This window comes from Staurois parvus, unplaced genomic scaffold, assembly GCF_062004578.1.
Source record: "Staurois parvus isolate SC_StPar_1 unplaced genomic scaffold, SC_StPar_1.0 ptg000834l, whole genome shotgun sequence".
Classification (NCBI taxonomy): Eukaryota; Metazoa; Chordata; class Amphibia; order Anura; family Ranidae; genus Staurois; species Staurois parvus.
In genome coordinates this window covers 188,621-209,311 of record NW_028318630.1, presented here as the reverse complement: position 1 = coordinate 209,311, position 20,691 = coordinate 188,621, and the positions used below count along the sequence as shown (strand labels likewise).

General features: G+C 42.4%; 1 protein-coding gene across 1 annotated transcript in view; it reads left to right on the top strand.

Annotated features, from left to right (window-relative positions):
- Positions 1-991: 991 nt before the first annotated feature.
- Positions 992-20,691, top strand: part of LCA5 (lebercilin LCA5) — a 30,145-nt gene continuing 10,445 nt past the window's right edge. Inside the window, exons 1-6 of the mRNA XM_089655343.1 lie at positions 992-1,176; positions 5,062-5,432; positions 9,406-9,935; positions 11,345-11,482; positions 12,297-12,393; positions 18,485-18,618. Of these exons, the coding sequence (XP_089511469.1) occupies positions 5,081-5,432; positions 9,406-9,935; positions 11,345-11,482; positions 12,297-12,393; positions 18,485-18,618 (1,251 nt within the window). The 5' untranslated portion in view covers positions 992-1,176; positions 5,062-5,080. The remainder of the gene's footprint in view (positions 1,177-5,061; positions 5,433-9,405; positions 9,936-11,344; positions 11,483-12,296; positions 12,394-18,484; positions 18,619-20,691) is intronic.

The window sequence follows — 20,691 nt, the reverse complement described above, 5'->3', positions numbered from 1 at the left end:
TTTTCATCCACACAACTGCAGCTCACTGGATATTTTCTATTTATGGCCATTCTCTGTAAACCCTAGAGATGGTTGTGCGTGAAAATCCCAGTAGAACAGTTTTTGAAGTACTCAGATCAGCCCATCTTGCACTAACAACCATGCCACGTTACAATCACTCAAATCCCCTTTCTTCCCCATTCTGATGCTTGGTTTGAACTTCAGCAAGTCATCTTCACTATGTCTAGATGCCTAACTACATTGAATTGCTGCCATGTGATTGGCCGATTAGCAGTTTGTGTTACCAAGCAATTGAACAGGAGTACCTAATAAAGTGGCTGGAGAGGGTGACTACATTATTACATAGCTAAACAAAACATTTCAAAGTGTACAATGCTTTTAAAATGTGCCCGACCCCATTATAATAAATGTGAAATTTGCGAATTGAAGGTTAGACAAACATTGAGTGAATCGCCCATCCTTCAGCCATAACTCAGAAGTTGTTTTCTATGTGCTTGTGAGCAGGGGCGGACTGACAACTCATGGGGCCCCCGGGCAATAGGGGATTATGGGGCCCCTGTGTCCTTGCCCAAACTCAAAAAAAGCCTATGAAAAAGGTACCAGGGGCATCTCATGGGGCCCCCTACTGACCCCGGGCCCTCGGGCAGCGCCCGAGTTTCCAAATGGTCAGTCCGCCTCTGCTTGTGAGGCATGGTTTAAATAACCTCCACCCTAAAAAGTACTGTGTGGAGGTAAATATTGTCTCTCTTTATCACATATGTATGCCATCTAATTTTCAGTGTCCAGGAAAAGCAGGTTATTGGAAGATAAATCAGTGCGTGTGGAATATCATGGCGCGCACAGCTGGAGAGAAGGATCGTCGACTGAGGCACTGTATCCTAGCAACCGCGTACAGGAACATACAGGCGGGAACTAATCACACGGGGTCTTACTTTCATCCAATGAGGCCGGCCCTTGCTTCGATGGTTGCCCGGTGTAGGTCACGTGTCCTTGCGATGTGGTTGCGATGGCTATAGGCTCCGCCTCCTCTTCCCTGTTACCGTGGAGCTGCGTCTAAATACACGGCTGAGAGTTGCCTGAGACGTTGCGTCTTACGGGAGGGTTTGGCTGTTGCCGGAGACCGTTATCTACGAGCTGAGGGGACAACTGAAGGGGCGCAGGACGGAGAGCAACAGGGTAGGACTGGTTTGCGGCCCACCTGACAGATGTCAGTCAGAGATGACAGGGGTGCCTGTCATTCATTTAGTCTGCCCAATGTAAACAGTGCCTTTGTCTGATTGTTGGATACAGTAGAGTGCGTCTACATGTCTATGTCTTGTAACACTCCGCATACTTTCTGTCTATAGATTCCTAGCACGTATCTGTGTTTTTAAGCTGTCTGTTTATAGTTTCCTATGATCAAGTTTGTTTAGTCTTTCTGTCTGTCCGGGATTGATCCAGATTTTTAGAATACGTATTCTAAATCAGAACAGCTTTGTAGCACTAGTGTAATTGTTATGTATGACACCGCATTTGAGGCTTCTGGTCTCGTGGGATGAAAAGGTTATTGTTAAAATCATGCAGAAGTACAGCTATAGCAACCTGTTGTGGAGAGTGATCCCGTACACACAATCAGAAAATTGAATGAAAAAATCACTTTCGGGGGGATCCTACAATAATCTGAAAGTTAGTACACAGCTTTCAGCAGCTGATCACAATTCATGCGACAATATCTGAAGAAACAAGCACAAACATTTTTCTCATACAATAAAAGAGCAAATGATTTTCGTTTTAATCAGTACAGTTTTCGTCTGAAAAAAAAACAAGAGAGCATGCATGCTCAGAAACAAAAGAATACATTACAATACAATACATCTGAAGTTGTAATTTTCATAACTTTAACCTTTTAATTTTTGACATGAGACTAGCATGTAACAAAAAAACAAACAATAAGTCGTCTGATTATCTGTACGTGTGTACTAGGCATAAATGTTTACTTTACTTGAGGTCAGAGCTGAGCTGTCTTGGTGGTGCTAAAAGTGTGTGTATGTATGTATTTTTTCTTTTTTGTTACAGCAGTGGCAAATTCTGAAAAAAATCTGGTCTCCTGCAAGTTAAAACAGTTCCACCCAAAAGTGGAAGCTCTGCTTGTTTGCCTCCTTCCCCCTCCGTTGCCATATTTTTGCACCTTGGGGAGGGGAGAGCAGGCACCTGGTTTTGACATGTACCTGCTACCACTTCCGGTTCAGTTTGCCGCGGTGACGTGAGCCAGAGGTTCAGCCCCCTCCTGCAGTCTCCAGGTCCCTGAAGACTACCGGACCAATCGGGAGGCACATTCGTGCGTGCCTAGCTGGCACCCGGCTGTGAAGCCGCAAGCTGTCACAGCCTGGTGCCCACAGTTGAGATTCCGGCACCAAGGAGAGAAGAGAAGGGACAGCGCAGGTGAGCACATCGCTGGACCCTGGGACAGGTAAGTGTGTGTTTATAAAAAGTCAGCAGGTACAGTTTTTGTAGCTGCTGACTTTTAAAAAATACAAAAACAGCTGGAACTCCACTGTATACATTGCACACTAGCACATTGTGAAAGATGTACCTTAAAATGAAACACTCCATCACTGCCAGGGCTTCCATCTTCACCCAGTCTTGGTTCCAGGTTCACGGACTCCGACTATTTTTTATGGCCAAGCCGCAATGACGTCACTCTCACGCATGGGTCAGTGTACAATGGACTTGAGAATGCTGTCTATTCAGAGCACAGTGCTCATGCCCTGGTGATGTCACTGGCTGCAAAGCATGCAAATATCTACTATATAGTGCACGTTTAGGAGATCTCCATATTGCCTACTGGTAAGCTTTATTATAAGCTTACCTGTAGGTGTCACATACCTTAGATAGTGAGGCTGACATGAAGAGGCAGGCCTCCCGTACATCTCCGGCTCGAGGACCACTGGTAGTGGGACAGTAGCTACAGGAGCACGGTGAGGTATGAGTTCCTGTGATCAGTCTAGTAGTATGTGCTTGAGTGGAAGTCCACAGACAGGTGAAGAAGCAGTACAGGTTGAAGGTGGACAGCTAGGTATGGATCTTGCTTGACGGCAGGTTATAGGTAACAGCAGGAAGCAGAATCCAGATGCGGACTTGCCGGACCGATGAACTGTAGCCAGCAGGAAGGCAGATGCGAAGTCAGCTGGGTTGGTAACAGTCGGGCAGATCAAGCGCAGACGGCAGAGAAGTTAGGTCACAGACCAAGTCAGCAGCAGAGGTACAAGACAGGAAGCAGAAGAGTAGTCAAGGCAATCCGGGGTCGGGGCAGGTAGCAGACAAGCAAAGATCAGGAAATAGCCGGGTAATAACAGAGGTTGGGCACAAGGATCAGGAACACACTCAACAGCTGCAGACCAAACAGCAATGAGACAAGACTGCAGCCAGTTTAAATAGCCCTTTTGGTGGCAGCATTAGTGACAGGCACGCGCCTGAGTGCGCATGCGTGCGCGATTTTGCCCAAATCAATTCACATCTGTGTGGCCCTTTATTGTTCTCTGCATGCGCATATTTATGCACCGAGAGCCCTCACTTGCACTGTGGACAAGCCTTTCCTGACAGCAGGTAAACATGACAAAGTGGAATTTACTACCGATCAAGCTTGGGGTATAGTCGTTTAGGGTTAAAACCCCTATCAGTTTATTTTATTACTATATTTATTTTGCTATCCGTGTACTGTTAGGGAGTTTTCCCTCTACGTCCTGCCCCAGAGAGGCTTGAGAAAGTTAGAGGAAATTTCTTGAAGTGAATGGAATTCTTTTTGGAAGATCTCCTCACTTTCTGTCATGAGAAAAATGCCCTATACAGAATCTCCACAACAAGAATTCAGACAACAATAAAAACTGGCAAACCAGCTGCTGAAGAGACCTGTGCCTGTGATTAGAGGCTAGAACACTAGAATAATTACCATTCAAGGTCCAGCTCACTTCCAATCCATTTACAGTATATTGTTTTCACTCTTATGCCCTGCTGAAGAGGGCAATTTGGACTCTCAAAATGTGTTGACTTCTCATTCAATTGTCCTTCTGATCTTTATTAGAAAAAAATATCTGGACCATTAACAGTAGTGTGGAGCTTCAACTTACATTTGTGTAACAATAAAAGCTTGACAGGTTCTCATCCTTCCCCACTCTACTCAGAACCAAAAAAACCTTTTTGTCCTTTCATACACTTTAACGTTTCATGTTGTGGACCCAGGTGTTAAGTGCACCATTTTTCTGGGTCTAGAAAACCATCAGTTTACTTTTTGTTTAGATCAGGAGTCTCTACACTTTCTAAACAAAGGGCCAGCTTGCTGTCCTGCAGACTTTAGGCCAGATTGTGTACAGTGGGAGTAGAAAATGCTCCACCACCAGTGGGAGTAAACAAAGTCTCTGGCTTGGTGTTCAGTTGGAGTAAAAAAAACAGATCACGCCTGTGGTCATTAGGATGTGAAATGGTGCCCCATCATTGGTATTAATGGGGGAAAAAGACTCCTTGTTTGTATTGGTGGGGTGCCCAGTTATTGGTGTCAGTAAGAGGAACAGTGTCCCATCGTTGGTGTCAGTGGTAAGAATAGTACCCCATGGATTTCAGTGGGAAGAATAGTGCCTTATCATTGGTTTCAATGTTGGTGTCAGCGAAAGGAATGGTGATAAAAACTAACAAAGGGCCACATCTGGCGACCACTGGTTTAGATGCTTTGAAGAACATTTCCTAAAAAGTCCCCTTTTTTCTGTCTCTAAACTCTTTGTATATAAACACCTGTAAACACCTATGCAGAGAGGCACAAAAGAAAGTCAAATTCCTGTAAAAGCAGCATTTCTGATGCCCAGTGTGCATGAGCCCTTAATGAGGATTGCTATAGGTATCACCACAGAAGTAAAAAATAATATGAACGGCTTCAAACTAGGGATTAGGTCACAGACCATACGATGGACAAGATTTGTTTACAGCATCCCATAACACATATTGTGTGTGTGTGTATGTATGTATATATGTGTGTGTGTGTGTGTGTGTATAGATATAGATATTATATTTATTTTATTTTTTTATTTGCAGAAATGAATAGGCCACTGTCATGAACAACAGGAGTCCCCACTTTCAGTATGATGAAACTGACAGACAGACAAAAAATAGTCCTTCTCCTCCTCTGGAATCAACCAGTTCTAAGACTGACACTAAGAAGAAAAACAAACAAAGCAAGATGAGGGATGATCAGGATATGGCTAGGGAAGAATGGGGAGCTACAAGGAGCACCCGGGATAGAAGTCCTGACACTGACAAGAATAGTGACTCTTATTATTCTGATGACTATGACAACACAACCTACGGATCTGAAGGATCCCCAACACCTAGCTCAAAGTGTATATCTCCTCGTGCCAAGAAAACAGACTATAAAGTAAGATCTGTTACACCGGTACATAATCGTGGTAAGTGTATTAGTGTTTTTCAGAATACTAGACATTCATTTTCATATCATTTTTTTAGCAAATCTCTGTGTGTGTGTGTATATATATATATATACTGGTGTTTAAAGTTAAAGTGCCATTAAACCCAAATCATTATAAACTGTCAATAAGTGCTATACTACATTGTGGGCATACTCAATTGTCACTAGGGCTTTCCTTTTTTGTAGACGGCAAAAAATATGATTTATCCTGCTGTTCACTGTCCCTTCCTCCTTGTCTGTGTCCCTGCTTCAGACTGAGATTGTGTTATACAGCATGTGTTGGAGGCCAGCTGTTACCACATCTATTGAGCATGTTCCAGTTTCAGTTCCCTTCTGAGCTGTTAATGTCCTTCTTTCTCTTATCTGTGCAGCCCACATGACTAATGGTAAATGACACCCCCCCCCCCCCAGCCCCCAAATCTGGCAACAGGAAAGGATACAGGTCTGCTTGCCAGGGGTGAGGCTACAAAAGTGCACCTGGATTTTTTTGCTTTGTAAAAGTAATTGCGTTGTTGTTCTAAGCAGGGTCTCAGTCAGAGAGGTGGTGTATATCACAAATTATATAATTCACTTAAAAGTGAGGTTTTGAAAAAGTTTGTCTTTTCTCACCATGCACATATAGATTTTTGTTGGGATTTTTAATTTATACAGTATATGACCGCTGAAATTATTGAGAGTATTTTGTGATATGCGCTCTTTTTAATTTTAATATGCTTAACCACTTCAGTGCCCTTAATGATCAGGCCATATATTACTATTTAGCACTGTGCTACTTTAACTGGTAATTGCACAGTCATTCAATGCTGTACCCAAACGGAATTTATAAAATGTTTTCACACAAGTACTGCTTTCTTTTGGTGGTATTTTGATCACAACTGGGTTTTTTATTATATCGTTATATAAATGTAAAAAGATCAAACATTTTGAAAAAAAAAACAGTATTTTTTTACTTTCTGCTATAAAACATATCCAATGAAAAAAAAATCTTATTGTCTTCAGAAAGTTAGGCTAAAATATATTCTGATACATGTCTATGGTAAAAATAAAATCCCAATAAGTGCATATGGATTTCTTTGCTTGAAGTTTATAGCATCTGCAAACTATGCTATACATACTGGAATATATATATATATATACATATACACAGTCAGGTCCATAAATATTGGGACATCGACACAATTCTAACATTTTTGGCTCTATACACCACCACAATGGATTTGAAAAGGAACGAACAAGATGTGCTTTAACTGCAGACTGTCAGCTTTAATTTTAGGGTATTTACATCCAAATCAGGTGAACGGTGTAGGAATTACAACAGTTTGCATATGTGCCTCCCACTTGTTAGGGGACCAAAAGTAATAGGACAGAATAATAATCATAAATCAAACTTTCACTTTTTAATACTTGGTTGCAAATCCTTTGCAGTCAATTACAGCCTGAAGTGTGGAACGCATAGACATCACCAGACGCTGGGTTTCATCCCTGGTGATGCTCTGCCAGGCCTCTACTGCAACTGTCTTCAGTTCCTGCTTGTTCTTGGGGCATTTTCCCTTCAGTTTTGTCTTCAGCAAGTGAAATGCATGCTCAATCGGATTCAGGTCAGGTGATTGACTTGGCCATTGCATAACATTCCACTTCTTTCCCTTAAAAAACTCTTTGGTTGCTTTTGCAGTCTGCTTTGGGTCATTGTCCATCTGCACTGTGAAGTGGCGTCCAATGAGTTGTGAAGCATTTGGCTGAATACGAGCAGATAATATTGCCCGAAACACTTCAGAATTCATCCTGCTGATTTGTCAGCAGTCACATCATCAATAAATACAAGAGAACCAGTTCCATTGGCAGCCATACATGCCCACGCCATGACACTACCACCACCATGCTTCACTGATGAGGTGGTATGCTTGGGATCATGAGCAGTTCCTTTCCTTCTCCATACTCTTCTCTTCCAATCACTCTGGTACAAGTTGATCTTGGTCTCATCTGTCCATAGGATGTTGTTCCAGAACTGTGAAGACTTTTTTAGATGTCGTTTGGCAAACTCTAATCTGGCCTTCCTGTTTTTGAGGCTCACCAATGGTTTCCATCTTGTGGTGAACCTTCTGTATTCACTCTGGTGAAGTCTTCTCTTGATTGTTGACTTGGACACCCATACACCTACCTCCTGGAGAGTGTTCTTGATCTGGCCAACTGTTGTGAAGGGTGTTTTCTTCACCAGGGAAAGAATTCTTCGGTCATCCACCACAGTTGTTTTCCGTGGTCTTCCGGGTCTTTTGGTGTTGCTGAGCTCACCGGTGCGTTCCTTCTTTTTAAGAATGTTCCAAACAGTTGTTTTGGCCACGCCTAATGTTTTTGCTATCTCTCTGATGGGTTTGTTTTGTTTTTTCAGCCTAATGATGGCTTGCTTCACTGATAGTGACAGCTCTTTGGCTCTCATCTTGAGAGTTGACAGCAACAGATTCCAAATGCAAATAGCACACTTGAAATGAACTCTGGACCTTTTATCTGCTCATTGTAATTGGGATAATGAGGGAATAACACACGCCTGGCCATGGAACAGCTGAGAAGTCAATTGTCCCATTACTTTTGGTCCCTTAACAAGTGGGAGGCACATATGCAAACTGTTGTAATTCCTACACCGTTCACCTGATTTGGATGTAAATACCCTCAAATTAAAGCTGACAGTCTGCAGTTAAAGCACATCTTGTTCGTTTCATTTCAAATCCATTGTGGTGGTGTATAGAGCCAAAAATGTTAGAATTGTGTCCATGTCCCAATATTTATGGACCTGACTGTGTGTGTGTATATATATATATATATATATATATATTAGTTATGGCAGTGATAGTGTGGTGATCAGTCTGACATGGGTGGCAACTGACTGACTAACAAGGTATACCTGTGCTCAAATCCCAATAGCTAGTACATGTATTTATCTATCAGAAATTCTGAAGGACCCTCTGCACACTGGTATATATCACCCCCCCCCCCCCCCCAGCAGACTTTGGAAGAATAGCGATATCTCGTTCACACATATTTCAACACATGTCCAAGCCGGCCAACTACGTCAAAGTAATCCCCCTATGGCCAGTCCTACTCTGCTCTGCTTACATAACTGACGTTAGTCAGTTGGGTTTTGGATTTTACTGCAGCACAAGTTGGGATTTTACTGGGGTACAGGCAGAGAGGATAGGAAATTAAGAGCACATTGGTTTTCTGGCGTTGCAAAGGTTAAATGCTTATTTACATCTAGGAGATTGTAGAAGCAATTTTATTTACCCAACTCTCTGTTTACCCCTATGCTTTGGCAGTGGACTTTTCCTTGGCTCAGTACAGGGCTTTGGACACTGCATCAGTATTGATGACGTTGGACAAAATTTGACAGCCAGATCATAGAGGAGAAGAGGCTGCAGGTGTAATTTTTGCAATGAGGAGGCACCTACAGGAGCAGAGGATCAACTACGTAAAACTTCTTTGTGGTCCCCTATAAATAGACAAGCATGCAGAAAGTCACCAGCACTACAAAGCCTTCCTTTTTCACTTATTTATTGTGAAATCAGCATCGGTACATAATAAAAGCCAGTGTTTGGGGGCTTCCTGGGTGGTGAGGAGGACTTCTCCCTCTTTCTTATCTCAATTACGTAGGCAAGGGAGATCTGTAGTTCACAGAAGTAAACTGGCCAGGTTAGATAACACTGGTTGGGATTTTACTGCAGCACAGGCAGAGAGGATAGGAAATTAGGAGCACATTGGTTTTCTGACAGGATCACCGGGTATTTTTCTGTTTGTGCATGTTTTAGAAATATATACTGAATATAGTGGGGTTTTTGTTTTCTTTAAAAAAGTTAACTTTGGCAGGATATGAGCCCTTCTTCTTATCCTTTAATACAAAATGGTTCCACATAAGGCAGTTTGTTATTTTAATTTCACATTCACCTTTTTCTTCTTATATATAGGAATTAGGAAAATAAACTCCAAGTTTCCATCGAGTAAACGGGGACCTAGATGGGGATTTCGTTCCCAGAGTTTAAGCAAGGAGTCTTCTGCAAAGGACATTGATATGGTTACCAAAAGAGTTCTCTCTGCTCGACTTTTGAAAATAAATGAACTAAGAAATGAGGTTGTAGAGCTTCAAATGAAACTAGAAGAATATCAAAAAGAAAATAAGACTTTAAAAAGGCTACAGTTCAGGCAAGAAAAAGCCTTGAATAAGTTTGAAGATACAGAAAATGAGATCTCACAGCTTTTATCACGACATAATAACGAGGTTAGAATCTTGAGGGAGCGCCTGCGCAAATCCCAGGAAAGGGAAAGGAATATTGAGAAGAAACTGAAGGAAACGGAGGATGAGCTATACAGGACAAATGGTGCCCTAAAGAAGTTAAAGCAGCTTTCAGAAAATAGGCATCTTGCAGAACGGGATGAGCTTACTAGAAAAGTAGAAATTCTAGAAAGCAGATTGGATGAACGAGAAAGGCGAGTAAAGGTATTAACTGTTTTCCTCATCAAGCATAGTTTAATTTCTGTGTTTGAGTGCTACTCTTACTCTATATTGTATTGAATTTTGGTGTATATCACAAAAAGGTATTTGTATACTTTATTCAGTATGTTAGCACATAAAAATGTATGGACATCCTAAATTTCATACTGCACAAATCGCTATCAGGGTTGCTAAAAGGCAATCATGCGTTTGGTCTAAATTGAAAGTGTTAACATCTCATTAAATTGTACCTTTGTCATCCAGTGCTGTACTGAATCAGCCTCATGATTATAATTAAGATGCTCATGCTCAGTTGTTTTCCAGAGTGGCACAGGATTCTGAAATTCTGGGTTCCTCTACCATAATGACATTAATCTGAGCCTGCTATGCCTGCTCTGTGGCCCTTTGCTCTCTGGCCTCAAGGTCAGATGGGTGACCTCAAGCCCTCATATGGTAGGATGTAGAATAAGAAGGGCAGGCCACAATATTCTCGTGATAAAAGCTGTTTCTAATTTACCTTTTTAGAATTTCCCAGGTTTTCAGTGTTCTGAGCCACTCTGGAAATCAACTGGATGTGGATTGGGGCACAAGGATATACCTAGGTTATTGTTTTGATGCTGGTTCAGTATACCACATTTCAGCCATAAGAATATGCCCAAGGCATTTATGAGAAGCAGCTGCACAGATGCAGCCAACAGCAGGGAAGATTTTGGCCAAAGGCTGTGAATGTTGCAGGAAGCTGCGGAAAAAAAATTTAATCTGGGCATAGATGGATCAAAATTTGGCTGATTCAGTGGGGACTGGACGAATTTCGACCTACGTTTCACCCTCCCTGTTTGATCAAAGTCAATTGTTAGATCGACTTCTGTCAAACGGATATGCTGGGAAACTTTTGTTGATAAGCAGCTACACCCACTTATCACTGTGGGAAGATTCCTCCTTCCACCTCATTTGTGTGGATGGAGGAATCTGTTAGCGATCTGACTGAATGAAAAAAAGAAAAAAAATAACTGATTTATTTTGCTGAGAAATCACTTTGAAAAACACCCCCCTAGCATTTCTGCTCGTGGCCATCTTGAGTAAGGTCAGATAATTCATAAGACATTTTGCTTCCTAGAATCCATCTGCTCAGGAATGCAGACAGGAGGGTGTGCTTAACTGGCTAAGCCCATCCTCCCCTTCTGAAGACTCCTGGGATGTATGACATTATTTGTCTAGGCTTGGAAATCAGGAAGTAACTGAACAAATGTAAAAAACTAAGTTTAGAACAAATACATATGATATACTTTCCTATGTGCTAATGCTAGCAGCATAAGGATTAAAAATAGTTAACTTTGAGTGAGAGAGTGAAGTTCCGCTTGAATAGTAAATATTCTCATCATAACTGATTTTGATGGTTGTTTGATATCTTCTAGGATCTAGAGAAGAATATTGAACTGACTCAAAGCAGCTTCCAGAGACAGTTGCTGGCTGAGAAAAAGAGAGCCCATGATGCACAAGAAGAAAACAAATTATTACGGGAAGAGCTCCAGCGCTTGATTCAAAAGTTGAAGGTTCTTGTTCTGCTTTCCTTTTTTGTTCCTAGGTTTTCCTAGAGTGATGGGCAGTGTTCGCTTTCCACCTCACTTATAGAATTTAGCACTATGACCAAAACATTCAGTTTTGGTCTCATGAGGCTAAATAACCTTTTCCACATTAGTCATGTCTGGTATATGCCTTTTAGCAAACTGTACGTAGGATTTGCTTTTTTTTTTATCATTAGCTTTGTTCCATAAACCTTTCCATAAAGTCCAATTTTGTGAAGAGTCTGGGTTATAGTTCTCCCCCACCTCAGCTTTGGTATTAACACCTTTGGAACACCCACCTTCAGAGTTACCATTGACCTCTTAGTTGCTTCTCTGACGTATGCCCTTTTTTTTTTACTGTAATATGAAAACTCATTTGTCAGAATATTCAATGGTACCATCATAGATTGAACAAATTTTTTACGACAATTTGAATGGAAGTGACACCTGTAAATTTACTGTATGTGCGTGCCCTCTCCTCCTAGACACTTCCTCCTACAGTATAGATAGCATAAATAGCTCAGCTGCTTTGTTATATTATATTGTCGTTACCAGCAGGTTGAACGAAAAAGAAGATCCAATTCCCCCATCCACACATTTGATGTGAATAGGGAATCGCTCACTCTGTTATTGTGTTCTGATGGAGGGGAGACATTCTGGAAACATTTTATCATAAAGCTATATTGAAACTAAAATATGACACATTTTTATATGTTTGCGAGGACTCTGATTGCTACAGTTACTGATAGGAGTGCACATATGACTATATCAGAATTATTTCTGTTATGCTCTTTTTAAACAGGAGAAAGAAAGGGAACTTGATGCAAAAAATATATATGCTTATCGTCTTTCCAAGCCTTCACCAAAAAAGGAGACAGAAATAACTCCTAGGAAGAAAGGTAAGCATAATGATTTAGCTATCCAAAGGTTCTTACAAGGCAGAACTCCTGTGATGAGCAATCATGCTCCGATTTATGTTTCACTTTGCAAGGGAGTGACTTGGTGAATAGCTGTAGTAACACAATCTCAGAACTACATATATGCATATGCATAGGAGTCAAAAAAGGAGGCTTTCATCAGAATCACATCATAAAGTATTTTGCTTTCTGACTATTCCCTTTAGAAAATTTTAAAGGACAACTCTTAATAAACCTAATCTAAATCTAATGTCAAAACTGTTCAGCTTATCAAATGTAACCTATTACTGTTTTTTTCCTCATTATTTGAATCCAAGAGAGATTCCATTATGCAAATTAGCATGCCTCCAATTGCATATGCTCATAATAAATTGCTTTATGTGCCAGTCTTGACCCACTGGGTCATGAAGACAGAAGCATAAAGCAGCCTTTTTCAACCAGGCTGCACAGGCACCCTGGGGTGCCTTTAGGGTTCTCCTGGGGTGCCTTGGAAAAATGCCTAATAATTGGCCAAACACTGTATATAAGTCAGCGGATGGATCAAGCCTGCATTTTAGTTACACATAGGGGTTAATTACTAAAACTGGAGAGTGCACAATCTGCTGCAGTTCTGCATAGAAACCAGTCAGCATCCAGGTTTTATTATCAATGCTTAATTGACCAAGCTGAAGTTAGAAGCTGATTGGCTACCATACACAGCTGCACTAGATTCTGAGTGCACCAGTTTTAGTAAATCTACCCCATAGTCGCAGGTTTTCCCTAACAACCAAATAAGTCTTCAGTTGATAAGGACATTGGGAACCTGCACAGCATCCTTGTTTGACCCTTCCCTACCCCCTTTCATCTGCACTGGGGTCACATTAGTTGAGTGAGAGAGAGAAACTGAGGAAGAAGAGAAACGCTTGAATACTAGTCAGTAGGCGTGTGCAAAGATGGGTTTGCTTTGGAAGAATAAATCACCTCTAACATTAAGTGTCCTATATTTGCGGATGTTGCTGCACTTTGTAAAACTATCAATTTAGTTTTTCACATATGACAGTGGGGTGCCTCGAGAATGTGCATCGTTTTAAAGGGTGCCTTGGCTGAAAAAAGTTTGAGAAACACTGGCATAAAGGACCCACTGGAACCTTTATTTTCTCTATCATTCATTGAGGGGACAGCTTGTCGATAATTAAGCAATGTAGGGTTATACTGTCACTTGCTGCTATTCAGTTAAGACCAATTTTCTAGGGATTTCATGCTGGGTGTCAGGACCAGGATCATGGCAGTTTATCTGACCCCATTCTGAACACTGATTTGTGAGTATGAGAAGTTGGTTACAGTGGTGCTGTCTCCATTATTGATGCAGTTATTGGAGTACTGCTAGAGAGCTTTTTTCTTCTTACTGTCTAAACATGCTGGTACTGTTGGTAGACTTTGGGGTCCTAGGGAAAAACACCAGCCTCTTTATTGTTCACTTGAATTGTGTGCCTGTGCTTTATTTGGTGGCCTGAACCACCATTCTGAATTCCCTGCTGGTTCTCCTGCAGTCAAGACTTGATGACACTCGTCCACACACAATAGCCTTTCTTTCTGTATTTTTCTCTGATGCAGTGTGGAGGTAGTTTTTTTTAGGCACAGTTAGCTGCTTTCCTTTACTGCTCTGCAACTTTAGTATGTGAATTACAGCATTCTCAACAACTGTGGTGCATTGAGCAGACTCTTCACTCTGCTTTTCTTACCACCACTTGCAGTGACAAGTGGAAAAGAGTCCTCCTGCTATTAACCCCGGTACACTGCTTAGGATCCGTGAGTATTCCTGGGGGACAAAGAACCTATTTCTTACAGAGAATGATTTTTCAGTTCTGCAAGGTTTTATGCTTCGGTTACTGAATCTGCTGTTCATGACGGTCAAAAACGCCCATGTTCCATTCCCCAAGTGGATTAAGGGGATACCATATCTGTGAGACTTTTTCACAGTCTAGATGTATAGAGGGGTCCAAAATTTAAGGAGCACTTTTGGGCTTCCAAGGAACATAAATTTCACATAAATTATGGATCTAATTTCCTGACTACCTGTCATATTTTTGGAGGCCCTGGAGCACCAGGACAGTGGAAACACCTACAAAATGATCACATTTTCTATGAGACATAGTCTTTTAAACGTCATTTTTTGCCACACATTTTTGGAAAATGTGGAAAGAAAATTAATTTTTTTTTATAAACAAAGTTGACAATTTATAAGATATTTCTAACACAGCATGGACATACTAAGAATTTAAACCCCAAAACACATTCTGTTACTTCAATTAAAACGTGTTGGGGACCAAGAGAGGCCACCTAGGAAGAGGCTTAAAGGAGAACCAACATTTTGTTGGTTTTTCTTCAAGCCTCTTCCTAGGTGGCCTCTCTTGGTCCCCAACACATGTTTTCCTTGATATGACCCCAGCATTGGAGGACCCCACCACTTAAACTTATGGTGAGTCGGTGACCTATCCCAGCACCTTGAGATCTCCCCTCTATGGGTGATCTATACCTCTGCTTTGTAAGACTTTTAAACTTATAGTTACATTCTGTTACTTCTCCGGAGTATGGCAATACCACGTGTGAGACTTTTTCACAGGCTAACAACACAGAGTGGCCCAAAATCCAAGAAGCACCTTTGGGCTTTCAAGGAGCATAATTACGCATCTAATTCCTTTAATATCTCTGGCATATTTGAAGGCCCTGGAGCACCAGTGGAAACACCCACAAAATGACCACATTTTGGAAAGCAAACACACCATTGTATTTTCTATGAGGCATAATAATTTTTTTGAACATGTCATGTTTTGAAAAATGTGGAAAGAAAATTAAAGCTTTTTTATACACAAACTTGTCAATTTATAAGATATTTCTAGCACATAGCATATATAGTGTTACAACCCAAAATACATTCTGCTACTTTTCCTATTGCCTTCCACTAGTTTGTACTGAAAATCAGAGAGCTGCCTGCTTCTCTCATCTGTCATGCTGAGGATTTGAAATGCCTTCTTGCTTGTGTAAAATTTTTTGGACATGGCTGGCACTGGTGAAATCATACTGCTGTAACAATGATACTGGGGCAGATGTGGCTGAATCAGGGCACTGGCAATGGCAGCACTGTTGTGATTGATCAGGACATTGAGGGGGCTGCACTGTCGTGGCTGATCAGGCCACTGAGGAGGCTGCACTGGCGTGGCTGATCAGGCCACTGAGGAGGCTGCACTGGCGTGCCTGATCAGGCCACTGAGGAGGCTGCACTGTCGTGGCTGATCAGGCCACTGAGGAGGCTGCACTGGCGTGGCTGATCAGGCCACTGAGGAGGCTGCACTGGCGTGGCTGATCAGGCCACTGAGGAGGCTGCACTGGCGTGGCTGATCAGGCCACTGAGGAGGCTGCACTGGCGTGGCTGATCAGGCCACTGAGGAGGCTGCACTGGCGTGGCTGATCAGGCCACTGAGGAGGCTGCACTGGCGTGGCTGATCAGGCCACTGAGGAGGCTGCACTGGCGTGGCTGATCAGGCCACTGAGGAGGCAGCACTGGAGTGGCTGCAATGGCATGGTTGATAAGGGTTCTGATTTGGCTGCTCTGGCATGGCTGATCAGGACACTGGGGAGGCTGAACGGGCGTAGCTGATCTGGATACTGAGGAGGCTGCACTGGCGTGGCTGATTAGGACACTGAGGAGGCTGCACTGGCGTGGCTGATCAGGCCACTGAGGAGGCTGCACTGGCGTGGCTGATCAGGCCACTGAGGAGGCAGCACTGGAGTGGCTGCAATGGCATGGTTGATAAGGGTTCTGATTTGGCTGCTCTGGCGTGGCTGATCAGGACACTGGGGAGGCTGAACGGGCGTAGCTGATCTGGATACTGAGGAGGCTGCACTGGCGTGGCTGATCAGGACACTGAGGAGGCTGCGCTGGCGTGGCTGATCAGGACACTGAGGAGGCTGCACTGGCGTGGCTGATCAGGACACTGAGGAGGCTGCACTGGCGTGGCTGATCAGGACACTGAGGAGGCTGCACTGGCGTGGCTGATCAGGACACTGAGGAGGCTGCACTGGCGTGGCTGATCAGGACACTGAGGAGGCTGCACTGGCGTGGCTGATCAGGACACTGAGGAGACTGCACTGGCGAGGCTGATCAGGAAACTGAGGAGACTGCACTGGCGAGGCTGATCAGGAAACTGAGGAGACTGCACTGGCGAGGCTGATCAGGAAACTGAGGAGGCTGCACTGGCATGGCTGATCAGGACACTGAGGAGGCTGCACTGGTGTGGATGACCGGTGTCGCTAATCTGGGCTCTGTTGTGGATATCTGGTGTAGGTGATCAGGGCTCCGATGTGGCTGCACTGTGGGTTTACATAATGTGTAAAAATCACAGTATGTAAACACACTCTCTGATCTTACACATCGGCTCTTTTTTACTCACACATGGTCTCTGTGTGAGGAAAGGAGAGCCGATTACCAGCAAAAGAATTTTGTATGTTCACACTGTGACAGCTGTGATTGCACACAGCTGACCAAATGATCAAGGGCTGCTGTGATTGGTCCTTTACCCTGATCTGTGATCTACTGTGTCCAAGGCACACAGCAGTCACTGAGCGCTCCCAATGCACACCCCAGGAGGCACACGGGAGGTGTGCATATGTGGGGGATGTCCAGGGATGCCTTTCCAGAACCAGGAATTGAAGCCGTAAATTTGCTATACGGTGGGAGGGAAGTGGTTAAGAACCCTACTGACAAGATGGCGAGATGGAAGCATTTTCTGGATTCATCTACTTGGGATTGGCCCTTGCACCTTTGCTTGCCACCTTTTTATTTCCCAGACTTTAGCTAATTGGTCTAAATCACTAAGTTGATTATGCTGACCACAAAACCATCATGTTAAATTTTATGTGCAATGCGAAACAGGATGCTAGTGTTCTGCCTCAGGCATCCCTTTCTTCATTTCAGATTCATGGAGTGATTTGGTTCAAATGTTAGTTGGCAGAGTAACAGTGTAAAAATGGTTTGTTACAACTACCCTTCACAGGAGACCATCTTTTCGGCACTTCACTGGACAAAGTAATTATACAGGCGATAGAGGATAAGAGTACTCACTTATCCCAGCTATGTAAAAATAAGGATCAGTGGCACAGGCCGGCACCTTCCTATCCTGCATCAAAATGATCTTTTATGCCTCCAAGGCGTCTTTCACACCCACAAGCCATCTTGCACCGCTTTGGGGTGTGAGCTTCTCAAATGTTTGCAAAGGCCATTGAACATCACACTTGAGATGTAACTGGGGGCTGCTATTCACGCTGAAGCTAATTTAACTGCAGATTTTGAGTTCTTGGACTGCCAAATGCATTTTGAGTACCAGAGTACAGATGCTTGGGTACGGTAGGTGGTATCCACAGGTTGCAAAAATAATTTCATCTCTCTCCTCCAACTGATTATTTGCTTTGCATCCTTCCTAGTCTCTGCAACGTTATATGTACCTTCTGTAAATCATTTGGGGATTGTTAAACCAGGAAGTTATCGTTCTTTCAATTGAAAAATTTCAGGCTTTTTACTCAAACCTGTTTTAGAGATCTGCAACCCAAGGGAGGCCCTCGCCCCATTCTGGATTTGAAGGCTCCCAAATATACTCAAATACACCCTCAAAAGTTTAGGTTGGAATCTCATCATGTTTGCACATTCCTATCTTTCCAGGTCACCAGCAATTTCTTTGTTTTACCATGGGCAACAGTCATAATTAGTTTGTGGCCCTTCTTTTCAGCCTAGTCTTGGCCCTGAGAGTGCCTTGCCCTGATTCTGGACCTTTTTTATCTGGAGGTATTCCAGTCAAGGAATATCTGGACATTCAGCAGACCTCTCTGATTTTTTTTTGGGGGGGAGGGTAGGTTTTCCTTTGTACCTGCCCCTTTGTTTGGACTGCTTTTGGATGTCTCTTCGCTTCTTTATTATCATCAAGCTGTGTCCTTCAATTGACAATAGAGAGAAGTGGAGTTTTGCACTCACTACTTTTGGGGCCATTTGTCTGTTTAGGGTTGTTGGTCATAATAAAAAAAAACTATGCTGTCGTTACAGGATTAAACCTTTGCATCAGCGTGGGTGTCCAAACAACTGAATCCTTGTCTATGCCAGACTCCAATTTTCCAGAACCTCCACCCCCTATATTCATGGATGAAACAATGGAAAACCAGCAACAGATTCCAGAAATGGTAAAAAAAATTCCTACAGTAAACATATAGTAAGAGAAATACATAGGCGGAAGTTGCTAACAGCCTTGGTGTTATTTTTTATGCCAACTGAGTTAAGCTGGATACAGATGGTCCAAATTTTGGCTGTTTCAGCAGTAACCAGCTGACAATCGGACCATGTGTACAGCTGTCCTTCCAACAGAAGCCAGAATAAGTACTGGCTGTTGTTGAAGGGACATGCTGGAAAACCAACATTCGATCAGAACTCGCAGCCCATGGCTTTGAGAGCTTATTAGTGTGTTTTGGCAGAGGATGGCTGGGGCAGGTTGAGGGGGGGGGGGTTGATGGGTCTCCAGTCAGAACACTCAGGCACAGTGGGGAACATCATCCCTTTTTTTTTTTTTTCCCCCAGATCACAGGTTTACTTTAAAGCAACTTTACTCTTAGGGCCCTCCTAACCCTCTTGTATTGGACTGTATTGTCTCCCTTTTTATTGTAAAGTTCTGAGCAAACTGTTGCCGCTATATAAATCCTGTATAATAATAATACAAAATAATAATAACTTTATAAAGTTTTCCTTAAAAAAAAAAAAAAGTTATGTCAAATGGATAAAACTTTGATTGTTCTGTCTGTCGGGTAGTTTGTGAAACTGATTAAGATACATATATACATCTTGTCGTCTCAGCTGTCATTTAATTTTGGTTCAACATCTTTCTTTGGTCATTGGGTGGCCACTGATGTAACTTTTTGTACATGCACAGTGAAGATACGCAATCCCAGGAGTGTATACTGCACTGTACATGTGCCACAGGCAGTGTACAGTTGTGTTCAAAATAATAGCCGTGTGTTGAAAAAAGTGAATAAAGTTAAAAATCCTTCTAATAGCTTTTATTTCCATACACACAAATGCATTGGGAACACTACACATTCTATTCCAAATCAAAACATGAAGAAAAATATATCAAATTTGTGTTCCTCTAAAAAAAATTGAAGAAAAGTGAATATTAGACTGTTCAAAAAAATAGCAGTGTTTGTATTCTTTACAAACTCAAACATTCACTATATAAACTGAAAAATGTTTAAAGATTTTGCTTTCCTTTGAATCACTTAATGAATATTTAGTTGTATAAGCACTGTTTCTGAGAACTGCTGTACATCTGTGTTGCATGGAGTCAACCAACTTCTGGCACCTGTGAACAGGTATTCCAGCCCAGGATGATTGGACTACATTCCACAGTTCTTCTCTATTTCTTGGTTTTGCTTCAGAAACGGCATTTTTGATGTCACCTCACAAGTTTTCTATTGGATTAAGATCTGGGGATTGGGCTGGCCACTCCATAACGTCAATCTTGTTGGTCTGGAACCAAGATGTTGCATGTTTACTGGTGTGTTTGGGGACATTGTCTTGTTGGAACACCCATTTCAAGGGCATTTCCTCTTCAGCATAAGGCAGCACGACCTCTTCAAGTATTCTGATGTATTCAAACCGATCCATGATCCTGGTATGCGATAAATAGGCCCAACACCGTAGTATGAGAAACATCGCCATATCATGATGCTTGCGCAACCATGCTTCACTGTCTTCACAGTGTACTGTGGCTTGAATTCAGTGTTTGGGGGTCGTCTGACAAACTGTCTTCGGCCACCAGACCCAAAAAGAACAATCTTACTTTCATCAGTCCACAAAATGTTGCTCCATATCTTTTTAGGCCAGTCATTGTGCTCTTTGGCAAATTGTAACCTCTTCAGCATATCTTTTTTTCAACAGTGGGACTTTGCGGGGGCTTCTTGCAGATAGCTTGGCTTCACATAGGCGTCTTCTAATTGTAACAGTACTCACAGGTAACTTTAGACCTTCTTTGATCTTTCTGGAACTGATTGTTGGCTGAATCCTTGCCATTTTGGCTATTCTTCTATCCATTCGAATGGTAGTTTTTCACTTTCTTCGACGTCTTTCAGGATTTGGTTGCCATTTTAAAGCATTTGCGATCATTTTAGCTGAGCAACCTATCATTTTCTGTACTTCTTTATATGTTTTCCCCTCTCCAATCAACTTTTTAATCAAGGTACACTGTTCTTCTGAACAATGTCTGG